At 35.9% G+C, this 14817-nt stretch overlaps 1 protein-coding gene across 2 annotated transcripts in view; it reads left to right on the top strand.

The window, feature by feature from the left end:
• WDR35 (WD repeat domain 35) overlaps nt 1–14817 on the top strand; it is a 39967-nt gene that overhangs the window by 3618 nt on the left and 21532 nt on the right. For both annotated transcript variants that reach the window (XM_084513271.1, XM_084513272.1), the window contains exons 5-11: nt 237–365; nt 584–717; nt 2127–2292; nt 2390–2535; nt 4152–4277; nt 7200–7385; nt 10065–10125. In XM_084513271.1, coding sequence (XP_084369397.1) covers nt 237–365; nt 584–717; nt 2127–2292; nt 2390–2535; nt 4152–4277; nt 7200–7385; nt 10065–10125 — 948 coding nt within the window. The remainder of the gene's footprint in view (nt 1–236; nt 366–583; nt 718–2126; nt 2293–2389; nt 2536–4151; nt 4278–7199; nt 7386–10064; nt 10126–14817) is intronic.

The following is a 14817-nucleotide window of genomic DNA, read 5'->3' as shown; positions in this document are numbered from 1 at the left end:
AATACCTAGTTTAATTTGTTGGTAATTCTTATAAACTTTTTGTGTTTTTGTACTATTTTGTTTTTAACAACTCCTGGAATTTATATTAGTATCAAATGTTGTTATCATCCAATTTGCATTATCTTTTTAACTGAGAGTGTTTTTGCTCTTTGAATTCAATGATAGCGTGTTTCTTGAATCTGCTAGAGGGTTCTCAAATTAGAAGTATGACTCAGTTTTTCATTTGTTCCTAATAGGTGCTTGGTATGAAGAGATGATTAACAACAGAAATAAATCTGTTGTTCGAAGTATGAGCTGGAATGCTGACGGACAGAAGATTTGTATTGTGTATGAAGATGGAGCTGTGATTGTTGGATCTGTGGATGGTAAAACTTAAGCTCTGCTAATTGCTGTGGTGTTATATAGCTTCCATTTTTAAGTGTCATGTATGTAGCAGCTCTGTTTATGCATATAAGTACAATTAATATTTACTTTAATAGTTGTTGCTTTGAACTTCAGCGGTTTCAGTTTCTATACTGCTAACATGCATCTTATTTTTAGTTTTGTGGTATGATTATTAAGTACAATAAATGTTATGTTACAGGCAATCGCATCTGGGGGAAAGACTTGAAAGGTACACACCTGTGCCATGTGACCTGGTCCTCTGATAGCAAAGTTTTGCTCTTTGGAATGTCAAATGGAGAAATTCACATTTATGACAGTCAGGGAAATTTTATTGTAAGTTTATGGTTGGTATAATAAAGATATTAACTTTAACATGCATAAAAATTTACTTCCTCTTAATTTATTTCATGTGTGGTTCTTTGTACAGTATTTATATTCAAACTTGCTGCAGCAGCACTTCATTTTTAATGAAAATATTTCAAGAAAAGAAGTACATTATAAATATTTTATTCTTGGTAGCGAAATGATTATCATGGCAGCAAATGCCTTTTTGCTTTGCAATAGTTAGTGAAAATGTAAAAATATGTATGGTGATAGTATATGGTGATAGTATCTAAATTAAATTAAGTTCATGTTAAAAGTACTAGTGTACTTTTAGAATAAAGCTTTAGTTTATTTTCCTACTGATCCTGTCATTCTTCATTATGTAAGGAATGTTGCATGCTTCAGAGGAAACCTGGTAATAAGCGGTAAAAATGGTGGAAGTAACTACAATATTGCTACATTCCTGCAGTGGTTGTTTACTTATTTTTTTAATCTACTTATTTAGAATATTAGAATAACTATGATAAAACACTAAGCAGAAGTAAAACGTTCACTTTGGGAAGAGCAATGTATCTGAAACCATATTGTTTGTTTTTCAGATGCTATTATGGTGAATTTTCTTTTTTCTTTCCTTCCATGAGAAGCTGTTACCCTTCCCATGCTCTTTTCTTTAATCCGCTCTTGTTTCTTCCTGCTGTGTGTATTATGATGTTTCTAACATGTGCTATAAATTACTGAGATTCCTTAAATAAGTTGTCCTACCAGTCCTTCCTTTTCTCAACAATATTTACACTTGTCCTTTTTTCCTTAATTCTTCCCTTAAGTTACCTGGCAGCCCCCTTCAAAGTGATCTACATGCATTCTTATCTGTTCAGGGCATTCTTTGAAGGATGCACACTAATTATAATTGTTACAAGAGTAAGCTTACCTTAAATAATATTTGAAAATAATTGAAACAATAATACCCAAATTAGAATATCAAGTAAGAGTCTTTTGCCTAGAAAAAAAGTAACAGGAGGGTTATTTAAAAAAATAGTCAAAAAAATAACAACAACAACAGAACTTGTGGCCAGGAGTGGTTTGAAATCTTTTTTATATTTTGTGGAGTTCCAGTGGGGTTCGTTGCGTGGTCATGTGCAGCTTTTGTGCAAGTGCATGTTTACTTTTTAAGTTACTTTTCAAAGTGTGAAAATGCCAGAAGTTCTTCTTTGTAATTAAATGTGTTCTTATGTCTTATCCAGCCTTGAATAAGGAACTCTTTCAAACTATTAAATTTTTGATAAAGTCAAAACTTTTCTTTGTGCAGGAGAACAGTTTTGCCCATATACTCTCTTTTGCAGTATATCAGTTAACCTATAAATTGTTCCTCTAAATAGCATGTTATGTATGACTTTAAATAATTAACCATTCTTGCCTAGGTGAAAATGAAACTGAGTTGTTTGGCAAACTTAACTGGAGCATTCCGTATTGCTGGAATACATTGGTACCATGGTACAGAAGGCTACGTCGAACCAGATTGTCCCTGTCTCGCTGTCTGTTATGATAATGGAAGATGCCAGATAATGAGAGATGAGAATGACCAGAGTAGGTGCAAAACGTGGGATGCTAATTACTGAGCTGTTCTTGACCCAACATGTCTACATGTGTTTAGATTTTTGATGTTTATTTCTTTAAAAACTAGATCCTATCTTGATCGACACTGGTATGAATGTAGTATGTATTCAGTGGAACCATTGTGGAAGTGTGTTGGCAGTGGCTGGCTCCCTAAAAGCAACTTCTCAAGATAACAATGTAAATATTGTGCAGTTCTACACTCCGTTTGGTGAGGTAAAAATATTTAATATGTTTATACAGTCTAATATGTTCTTTATTTTAGCTTGTTTTGCCTATGTGTTCATTACTGGTGGTACTTGGATGCCAAAATGTTTAGTGGTTTTAACTTGCTCTTAAGTATCTATGACATCCACTTGGATCTGGAAGCATGAAAGAGGATTGGGTCCCCTTTTAGAACAGCAAATTGCTGGCCAGATGGAAAATCCTAGAGCATCTCACATAACACTAAATTGTAGGATGTGTATAGTATTGGACTTTGGACACCTGACTTAGGTATCTGAATTCGCACTACAGTTAATAACTTGGAATGTTTAGGCAGCAATTATGAAGCTAACTTAATGTGTGTGTATCAAACCTGGAAGTGCTTGTCTTTCTCTGCCAGCTCTGTAAGAGACCCAGGCATCTCTAGATTAGGAGCTTACAATAGGGCAGTGAATGCTCCCTTCTGTGGAATCAGTAAAACTGAGAAAATGGCATCTGGTATCACTAAGAACTCAGAAATCTTACAAAAAGTAAGCTGTTTCTGATCTTTGTCATGTTGGGGATCTTGTTCTCTGAAAGCTTTTGTATTTCTATCTTTTTGTATAAGATGGTAAAGGTTCAACAATTGAGAAGCAATTTTGCTATAATGCTATTTTTGCTTTAGAATGTAATTTCATTACTTTCACTTGCCCTTCTAGTACTACATCTAGAAACCACTAAGTTAGTGTTAAGTGTAAGTGTGAAGAAGCTTTGTCCCTTGCACAGAGGAAATATCTGGTCAGCCATCAGGGTAACTATGTTAAGGATAGAGCAGGGAGCTATGTTGTGAAAGGAATTAAGAAGTAGCAACCAAAGAGCTTCCCACAAACAAGTCGACTGGGGACTGTGGTTATAGTGTTTGAAAACATTAATTTCTTTCAATTCATTTGTTCAACTTCAGATACTCTAACAAAATAAAGATCTATTAAAAAAAGGGAAGTATATCTCTTTGCCATTAAATGCTAAATGGACATCTAACTACCCTTCTTAGCCTTTTTGAAGGGCAGGAGATACAGGGACAAAGAAAATGTCCATTGCCTTACTGCAAATTCCGTATGTATGCAGCTGATTCAATGTATGCTCTTGATATAGATCAGGTGTATATCTCTATTTGTTTAAACTATCAGCTGTAGTTAAAGGTGTTGTACGTCAACTGACTTAATATAATTTATAGACTTACTGCCAGTGACAGTGAAACTTCTGAGGCATGTCAGGTATCAGTACTGTTGTGTTTATTTTAATAGTAATTGAAATAATAAAAGTGGTTTAGATTACCAACCAAAGGAAAAATGTTTATACTGTCATTCTGTATTGTTTATTTTTCTAAGTTTGAACTATGACTCAATTGGTATGCAAATTAAATGTTTTCTTTCTGGCAAAAAAAAAAAAAAAGAATGATAAAGACAAATGAATGCTTATGCATATTAAATACCCTGCCCTTGTTTGCATGTGTATGGTAATTTGGGAGTCATTACGAGGTACTGCAAAGAAAATTTACAAGTTTGTATTTCATGAAACAGCAAAACTGTTGTGTTTTGGAGCAGTTTTCCTAGATATGTTCAATATCTTTTTATTTTTTTTTCAACAAGCATTTGCGCACACTGAAGGTTCCCGGCAAGCAGATGTCAGCCTTGTCTTGGGAGGGAAGTGGACTGAAAATTGCACTAGCTGTTGATTCTTACATATATTTTGCAAACATTCGGCCAGATTATAAGGTAAGTGGTTATGTTGCACCTAGCAGGAAACTGACTAGGAAATCTGACTAGGGAATTTGATTGAAAGCAAAAGAAGATGCTGCCTAACTAGAGGATAAAGGGATAGTTAGGTGATAAATAGATTTCTAAGCCAATCAGATACAATGCAGAAGTTACTTGTGGAAGGTAAGTGCAAAATACAAGTCTTTTTACTGGCAATTTTTTTTCTCATTGGGCAAGAAATAGTTTTCTTGTCCTGTAATAGCTGTAATGTGGAGACTCAGGTTATTGTATTATGGACTCTTTTTTGCTATGAAATGGGTTTCTGTGCGCATGTTTACAGTTATGTGAAAAGAGGTAAGCGGATAAACTGAAGCATTGGAACCTTATCATGTGTGCTGATCCCATTCCTGAGCTCTGTTGTGAATTGCTTTGGCTAACTTTCCAAAGACAGAGCCTGGGTAGAGGCCTAGGGCTAGTCAGTGATAAGGGGAGCACTCAGAGGACAATATGAAGTTTTATTCCCTCCACTTTCAGCCTTCCTTTGAGAAGACCAAGGTTCAAGGAACAGAAGTGTAGTGGCTGTGTCACAGTTCTTTCACTCTCTCCTATTGGAGTTGTTCCATGGTGTTAGCATGGTTGGGTAAATATTTACTGAAGCATATTGGAAACATTTCCTATGTACTGGGTAGGTGCTATAGTCACTGTGGAGTTGGTCTTTCTTTTTATTTTTAGTTATGTATGCAAAATAGAGAGACTTTTTTCAGATCTTTTATTTAAAAGCAAACTTTTTTTTTTTTTTTTTTAATCCAACAAGAAAAATAAAACTAATACTCTGGTATTTGGCTACTTGTTAGAGTTTTGGATTAAGACCACACTGTAAGTTAATGTAGGGACAATGTTTCTTACATGCTCTTTTCCCTGTCTGTGACCAGTAACTTCTTCCAGATTTTGGATTTATTCAGGTCAGCTTTTAATTAAAATTTCAGTGGAGTTTTTGACTATGTCATATCATTACTACATTTTTTTTTTGAAGCCTAGCATATAAATCAGTGCTTAATTTATGATTTCTATTTTATCAACGCTAGCGAAGCTTTAGTGAAATGTGTGTGACTTTATTGGTGATGCAATGACTTACCGATTGTTCTTATAATGAATTTGTGGTTCTATTTTCATAGTAAGGAAATGTGTGCTCTGTTAGTATTAACAGAATTGAGCATGATGCTGAATTTGGCAGTGGTTAAGGCTGTCCTGTAGGTAAGGCTACAGGAATGGCTCTAGTATTTTCATTGCTCTTTAGTCAAACTGATTGAATTAAGTGACACACTAGGAATTGTTTGCACATTTACTGTCATGTTGTGGCGGTGAATTGATAGTTTGAACCAGGAGGGATGTGTAGAACCTGGAACAGTGGAGATGAGTGCAACCTGATAGGTGTATTTTCTATTTATATTTAAATTCCCAATAAACTTGCAAGTCTGTATTCAGCCAAGCCTAAAGAATATTTTTATCTGTCTACCAAATCAGTGTTGGTGTTTTTCTAAACTGTAAGTAAAATAGTCCTAACTGTGTTTTTTTTTTTTTTTTTTTTTAAAGTGGTTACTGTCCCGTGTACAGTATTGTATATTTTTTTTTTGTCCCAGCACAGAGTATGTTCTTTAATCATCGGTGCATAACCACTGTGATTAAAGAGAGAGAGAGAATTATGTGAGGAACATAGTGCACCTGTATTTAAATATATTGTTCCATGTGGTAGTGGAACATCACTGGTCAGTGAGTTTTAAAAACAAAGCTGCCAGGAAGCAATCCAGGAAGCAAATAGTTTGTTACAAGTCTGCTGGAAGAAGCTTTGGAAATTTGAGGTGGAAGATAGTCTTGCAGGAAATGCTACTTGATGCTTGTGCTGGGACGTGTATAACACACGTCTGGGATACATTTACTGCTTTTCCTAAACACTTCAGTATCTGCGAGACCATGTGTATTTCTGGATCAGGCATGGTTTTCAAATTAATAATAATTTGGAACCTCAGTTTTAGAAATAGCATTTGTAAGCTGGTGGCTTTTTTCCTTTTTATTATTACATTAAAGTGAAAAAAAGATGTGTTCAAATGATTGCTGTAGCAAATAAACTCTAATCTGTTGGTAATATACCCAGCTTCAATGTTAAATACTTTTATGGTGAAAGATGCATGTCATCCTCCAATGAATAATACACTTTACTACTGTTATGTTCTTATCTGATTATATTGGTAACTGTTTTACGAACTGTTTCTTATATGTTGGAAATGTTTTTTATTATTAATTTCTATAATTTAGTTGAATGCAATCAAATACATCTTCATAGTTTTTTATAGTGTTTGAATGTTCTATTTTTCATTTTGCCTTTTTTTTCCCTCCTTGCAATATAAATAGTTCTGTTCTTCTAGGGGGGAGGGGAGGATTTTTTCTCATGTTGTTAATATTAAAGAAATGATGTGAGTTATTTTAGTGCTCTAATATAATTGCTTATTTGGTCTGCTTCAGAAATTGCACTGTTTGAGGTGTTTGCTATCTTCCCCCAGGAAATTAATGTTGATTTTCCAAATCACTTGTCAGAGTAAACATTTTCATGACAAAGCCCTCATCACAGTGGGTATTTCTGTGTTCTGAACAAGGAAGAAACAAGGGAAAGTGAAGTCTTCTCAATTTGAGAATGATCTTCCAATTCTGATTGGGACAGGTTATTTTGTGTGATAGGAAGGCTTCTTTTCCCAAATTATGCAAATAAATTATTACCAGGACTGTATTCATATACTCTAAATATCAGGTCATCACGTGACAGGTAAAGAACATGAAATGCTGATCATGTATATTAAACAAACACTTTCTCTTAGCTGTGAAAAATGAATGATTGAACTAGTGGAATTTCTTGCAGGATTTATCAAAGTTGTCTCTCTTTGGCAGTGGGGTTACTGCTCCAATACGGTGGTTTATGCATACACCCGACCTGATCGTCCAGAGTACTGTGTAGTTTTCTGGGATACAAAAAACAATGAGAAATACGTGAAATATGTCAAGAGCCTGATTTCCATAACGACTTATGGAGACTTCTGTGTTTTAGCAACTAAAGCGGATGAAGATCAACCTCAGGTATAATCTTTGTTTTAAATTTCACTTGAAACACCCTGTTGCACATGGCAGTGTTTTACAGCTAGAATAAGGTGGTATGTAACATTCTGAATCTGTCTCAGTGTGTGTCACTAGTTGTCATTTGACGGAAAGGCAATTGAATAGGTTCCATGTCTAAAACAAAGAAAAGCAACAAAATAATAGCAAAAATGTGCAGAACCTGTTTACTACCTTTTTTTTTTTTTTTTGCCTCCTTGTAGTCACTAGTAACTTAATGAAAAGTGCAGCCTTCAGAATGGTTGTTTCTTTAGACATATTTTAAAAATAATAAATTCACTAGAAGTAGGAAAACATTGGGATGTTAAGAAATATTTAATAGTTGGAACTGGAAAAATGAAATTAAGAAAGGGACAACTCTTAGGTGATATAAATGCTTGTTACAACAAATTGCTTTTTTTAAAAAAAAAATCTAGTGACAGATTATAGGATAGAGATATCCTTTGGATAATGTATATTCAGTTAACATTAACTGTCACAGATTTTCTTACTGGGTTCATTTCTGAATTATTTTCTATATTGCTTACAAAGGAGGAGCATGAGATGGAGTCAATTGGCGCCACGGTAAAAAGCGTTTTAGTGCCGCTTTGCTTGATTGTGTAATAAATGGCATGCTATGATAAGGTCTGAAAATATGGTACACGTGGACAAGGCCTTTTGGTGAAATTGAGTGCAATGAAATGGGATTTTCTGGGTTGCATTTTTAAAACATGAAGCAAAGAGTGGTGGGATTTAGTGTAACTTTCTTGAAAATAAATAAGAGATTTAATTTTACTGTCTGAAAATTACATGGTAATTACCATGTTTAAATTCTTTTGAAATGGCTCCAGACTAATCTTTAATGCTATGGGGATCAGCTTTTAGGAACTGAAGTAAACGAACTTACCCTTTTGGTAGTAGTTCATTAGAGTTGCTTTCTGAAAAAACAGATGTGTTTTGCAATAAGTTTCAGTCATTAGGGTTGTGATTTCAAGAGGGTAAACTGTGCAATAGCTGATGGAGCAAAAAAGACTAATTTTGGCAGGAACTGTTTAAAAGCATTGCAGGAAGAAGTGAGTGTTGCTAAGTTACAGAGAACTCAGTTTTGATACCCACAGTGAGGCTTCAGCTTTGAGCAAATCAGACAGTGCAAACTGCTTGGTCCTAACGCCACCTGGTGTAGCTCATGCAGTCTCAGTCTCCATCATTCCTTGGTCGTCTCTGATCTGCTGACCTCGAGTCTCAGAAATAAGTAAAGTGGGAATAAAAGATTAATTCTTCTCCAGCATTCACTCTTTATTCAATTTATGTTAATGTAGTAGAAACAAGCAGTAAGCAGTTAAAAAGCCAGTTGTGGCCTCCTACAGAGGTGGAGCCTCAATGTATTTTTTTCAGAAAAGGGAAAACTGAGAATGCTGGCTGAAAATTTAACTTGACAAAGAAATAAAAAAAATATTTTTGAGGGATATTTCTGGTTTTGTTACCAGGAAAAAAGAGAATTTAATGAAAATAATTCCCTGTTTAGATCTTTTTCTCTGAAAAAATATAGTTCATATAGTAGACAAAACCCTAAATTCTATAAAGTCTGCTATTCTCTTATTATTGATAGCTTTTAATCTGGCAGTTTAAAGCGTAAGATGTACAGCAATTACACAATTACATTAATTGGCCAGATAGCAAAGCAGCTAATGAACAGCTAATTATCTTCCTTTTCCTGGAGAGTCAGAATGCCAGCTCTTAGGTGATTCAAGTTCTGGCAGCACTGTTTTTTGAATTTAGAGTCTGCAGTAGAAATTGCTACTTAATTTCCATGTTTCTCTTTCAAAATGCTTGTATTTCCCTGTGTGATGGTAATAAAGCTATTTAACCCTTGATTCATATCTGGAAAAACGCATGCACAGGCACACTGAAGCAACCAACGAGTGTTGGTGTCTAAGCACTTTTTGTATTTTCATCCTCCTGAATTTAACAGGCCAGTCTGAGATATCTGTGCTGACTTAAAGCTTTCCAAAGCAGGATTACATGAGGGGCAAAACTAACAAAACCAGTCAGTTTTCAGCACCTATGTTACATTTTGGTGGAGGGATAGCCCTACTCACTGTTCTTATGATCCAGCCCTCTGGAGGTTCAACATCAAGTTCTACTAAGACTAAAACAAGAGCCCTTACTTCTGTGGGCTGGCGAGATGGCCTGTTGCAGTTTGTCAGATTATCCTTTGCATACACAGCTAGGCAAGAGCTGAGTTGCTGAATAACTGCTAGTGTATTGCTCATGCTAGTAAATAATGTCAGTGCAGTGTGTGCTCCACAGAGCAGGGGAGTGAGGCTGGCTGTGTCACTAGCACGTTGTCTGTGGACCCCACTAGTGGTACATCCTACCTAGTGTATGTTGTCTGATTGACTTGCTCCTGTGCTTAGAACAGCTGGTTGTTTTCCTGCTTCGTGCTTGGCTTTGTTTATAGTGTTAATTGGCAAATACCACGTTACTATCATGTAAGCATCTTTGTATTTACTGCAGCCATAGTCCTTCTGTTTTGTGTTGCTGATCAGTGTTAGGTTGTGTGAAATGTGGGCTATGAGATATGCCTTCGCAGACAGCCTTGTACAGCTTACTAATTTACAGATACATGTGCTGTTAATAATACTTATGTTTATTTCCCTACAGTATGTGCTGGTTCTCTGCAATTCTATTGGTACTCCCTTGGACCCAAAATATATTGATATTGGTAAGCAATTTGCAACACTCACTGTTCATTTTTTTGGTAATAGCAGGAGGAAATCAGCCTTGAGTCAAATACACATATTGCAAAATTCATGTCCTATATTGTAGATTGTAATTAAAATGTAAAGTATTCTGCTCTGATAAATGACTTCCTTGTCCTATGGAATGGGTATGAAATACTGTGGTATTTTTTAGTCTCATAATTGAGATGACACTAAATGAGAAGATAATTTTAGTCACATCAATTTGATTCCCTCTTGCCACCTTTTACAAGCGTGGTGTTACATCAGAATCTTCAGGAATAAAATGCTCAGGAAATTCAATACACAAATTTTACAGTGGATGGATTGGAAAAAAATAAACAATCGAGAACTGAAGTTAGTGGATATGGTGGTGATGTGCATGGGTTGTTGTGTGGTGTCTCCCCACCCTTGCCCCCCATAAGATGTCTGTATTGCTTACTAGTCTCCTGGACTTCCTTGACAGGTGGGATTGGGGTGAGGGGAGGAGGAATTAGGGACTCATAGGGCACGTTTTAACTCATTTTACAGCTGTCATCTAAAATAAGTTGCATGAATCATTCCTGAAAGGGGCCTGTTCCCTCTGCATTGGATACAAAGAAGCCCAGGGCAACCAGCTCATCTCTGTCAGAGATGTCTAAAATTAGATGGGATGATCCCACTCAAACAGTTAAAATTAGCTTTGTGTGTACATCTCTAACTCTGCTTTTAAACTTTCCATTTTCTTGTGTTCTGTTTATGTGAGCTTTCTAAATCAATCTGTGATTGTTTGTTTATAATGACAATAAATAAAAGGTCACAGTTTCTTTGTTTTCCCCCATTACTACCTGTCTCCTACAACCATCTCTACAAAAGAATCTTCTCCAGTGGCTGAAAACAGTTAGAGAAATGACACTTAATTAAGAGTTACAGTTGTTGCAACAGTATTTGAATTTTCCTGAGGAGATGAAACAATCTGGAAAAAGCTTCTCTCTTTCCTTTAGCTTAACTAAGTTGTCCATAATCTGCTACCGTTCCCTCTGGTGTCAGACGATTTAGTACATAGGCTGACAACGCTCTCTGCTAATGTGAGTTCATGTGTGAAAATCCTTACAGTCTTCATCCTCACAGAAGGATAAATACTTGAGGTTAGGACTATTTGCATGCTTGAGGAATCTTGAAGAATTTTTATAGTTTCAGTAGTTCAGATGTAAAAAGCAAGTCTTTCATTTATGTATAGTAACCACAGCCAAAGATTCAACTTTATTTTTAATACATGCATCCTGTAAGACTTTAAAGTTAGCCCACCAAACTTAGAGAAGGGATTGAAGGTAAAGTGAAAAGCCAAAGTGTAAGTTCAAATGCTTTCAGAACACATTGCATTGGTTTTATCATAGTTGCTTTCCTTTGTTGTCGCGTTGTGGAACAACTTGAAATATTTTCCTTGTACAAATTGACCTTACATGATATAGGTATTAGTATGCAGTCAAGGTCTGCATATACAGTATACTGCACTGTTTGTCACAGTGCTTCTTGGTAGCAGAAGGTATAATTGTTCCAGTTGGACAGGGTGCTGAACTTAAGCAGCTGGATTGCCTTGTTGAGGACAGTATAGAGTGGAGACCTTGCACAACTTTGAAGGCTGTAACTTAACTCTCTGTTTTTTTCCACTTTGTTCATAACTTCTAAGAAAAGAATTGTCAATAAATGAAGAAAATCAGCTTTTACGTTAATTATAATTATTTTATCAGGTGGGAGTAATTATTTATAAGATATAAGCGCTATGAAAACAAAATTAGCATATCTCTTACCCATGATTATTGGAGAGCTGGTTTTGACTTGTGAAAAATATGCTGTCTGTCTGTGAAAATCTTGTTTCTTTTCTTTCCAAAACAATTTTTCATTTCTTAATGAAAGAATAAATCTCTGCATTTAGTTCAGAAAATAATTTTGTTAACTTGTTTTGAGCTCTTCGTTAAAAATTAAAAGTACCATCTTTCATATATGTTTAGAAATGCTGATATTGTCACTTTTATTTAATTTGATTTATTTGATTTTTCACAAATGTTTGTGAAAAATGCCTTCCTATGTGATAGGAAGTTCCTTAACAGACCACTTGGTATTTCTGTGCTCCTGCTTACTTACTGCTCCTCTTAAGTGAGTGCTCTTGACTCCTGTGAGTCTAAACTATATTTTATGATTGTGTTGATTATTGCATACTGAACAGAAAGTATCTTTGGCTTTTCCAGACTGCCTCTTGTTGAAATAGTGAACACCTGATGCTCTACTGAGCATAAAGATTTTACTTCTCCTTGAGTCTTCAGTATCCTGCAGGACTCTTGGGCTGCAACCTGGTAGGAAATTGATAGTGGAGGAAAAAAAAAGACCCCTAATCAAGGGATGTTAAGTAGCTGACAAAGCATTTGAATTATGCGTCTGAGAATGTGTGTTAAAACACAATTTGTATGCATTGTTAATTCTTATAATATCTTATTAAATTGTTTCAAAAAGTGATCTCCTAGTGATAAAGTAACTGACAGTGTGTAATGTTTGATTTGTCCTCAGGAGATGCAAATCTTACATTGTTTGGCTCAAAACCCAGTAGTTTAAGAAGGACTAACAAAAACTCGGATTATTCCCTTTATTCTGCTAAATTATTAATTATGTCATTACCTTCCTAATGTTTACTTTTGCTAATGGTGGCTAAAAGGGATTAATCGGTCATTATGTGGTGGAAGGTTATCACTTTGTCCTTATTCTTTCTGTAGACACTGATTGATGGTTACACCTTAAAGCCCTACCTCATTTTCCTCTTTATTTTGTCCAAAGCATCTTTCTTCCTTTGTTTGCCGTGCTGTGTTAATAGTGTCCTCCAGAATAGCTAGTGTTTGCTAGCCTATAAATTAAACCTTTCTTAATTGTCTAGCATAATATCCCATCCTGCAAAGGTACAAAAATTAACCAACACTTCCTTCTGTGCTTGTTTCACAGGCTTACAGACCTTTTGTCAAAGTCCTTTCACGAGTAACTAAACATAAATTACAGGAGGTTAAATATCTTCTTATATAATATATTTTTAATGGAAACATAACAGATGGTATCTGCTAAGAAAATGTCACTCGGGCTGGATTATGTCATCTTACACATGCTTAGGAGCATTGACAGTTAAGTGTTATCTTTCACACGCGTATTAGTGCCCAGTGAAATGAATAAAACGGGCTGCTCAGCATATGGGCAGACTAGAGGCAGAGAGCTGAAGGAGTCATGGCCTTGCTGTGATAGAACAGAATAGTTCACTTGGAAGGGACCTTCAGAGATCCAGTCCAACTGCTGGGCCACTTCAGGGCTAACCAGAAGTTAAACAATCTTAATGAGGGCATCGTCCAAATGCCTTCTGAACGCTGGGTGTCAACCACCTCTGTCTTGCCTCCCTCCTAGCCGCTTTAACAAGGTTGGCTGAGCTAGATGCGAAACAGCACTTGAATTGCTTTCATTTACAGTTGGTCATTTTAAAGTTATTCATTTTTACAAGTGATTTTTAGAATTTCTTAGCATTCTGTAAACTGTGGTAATTCAGGAGTTGTTCTGTGTGCAGTTCAGTTGTCCCTGCTGTTGCCCGCTATTTTCTTCTCTTCATATCTCTCCTCTAGAGACATTTGAATCAAGCTCCAAAATTAGGTAGATGATACTGTTTGGACTGAATTGGTTCCAGTTTTCAGGATTTTGCAGCTGTAACAGAAGCTCGTGTGAAAACATAGTTTCCTCTTGTGTGTCTCTGTCAGGTTGCTTCCTTTCCATCAGATTTAGATGGGATTACTTGTCTCTCTCGTGTTTGTATATTCTATTCCATACACTAAAAAGTATCTTGGCTTTTTCATGCAGTAAAGTACTATAGTCATGGATAGTGCCTTTTCCATCTACTATTTTTTAAGAAGATTGGACATGAAAGCAGGTGTTCTCTGTTTCTTGTTTATCTAAGAAAATACAGCTGCTTTCTTTCGTGGAGGAGGTGTTGTGATGGAACAGCAAAGAGAAATGAGTGTCAAAGAGAATCATAGGGGCCCTAGAAAATGTAGAGGGCAGTTGTTTCACATGCTGCCATTGTTTTAGTGGCATAGTGTAGTTAATCCTTTTCAGTATTGGATCACTGAAAAATACAACACCTGTTTAAATGTATTTCATACATATTTTGAAAATCTGAAAAATAAGACCTTAATACTGAAGTTAGCTATGCCCAGTATCAATAGAAAGAACTACAAAATTGAAGTCCATGCTTACCACGGAAGCTGCTATGCAGTAGAAATGCTGAGCAGAGAAGTTTCCAGATGTCTTGCAGCCTTCTGACTTAATGTGCTTGCTTTTCTGTCTGCTTGAGTAAAAGTACGAATTCTTTGAAGGGCGCTGATGCCTAACTTCCAAAGATTAACTGCTGTTAAAGTTGAGGTCACTGTAAGAGAAGATAATAATTTCCTAGTCTTAGGAGTAATACTTAGGAAACTAAGTAGTTACATCAGCTGCCTAGAAAGGGATTCTAGGTCTTCCTCAGTCCATGGAAGGACTGAAATGAGCATCTTTCCCTTTCCACAAAGGATGTGAGCCATTCCTTCCTTCCCTGCCCAGCAGCAACCCAAATGTGGGGTGACTGGGACATTCTTTCCTTCTGAAGCTAGGCTGTTCTGCAGCCAAGATGGAAAGCG

Source organism: Aythya ferina (genome assembly GCF_964211825.1).
Source record: "Aythya ferina genome assembly, chromosome: 3".
In the NCBI taxonomy this organism is placed as follows: Eukaryota; Metazoa; Chordata; class Aves; order Anseriformes; family Anatidae; genus Aythya; species Aythya ferina.
This window is presented reverse-complemented; position numbering and strand designations above follow the sequence as displayed.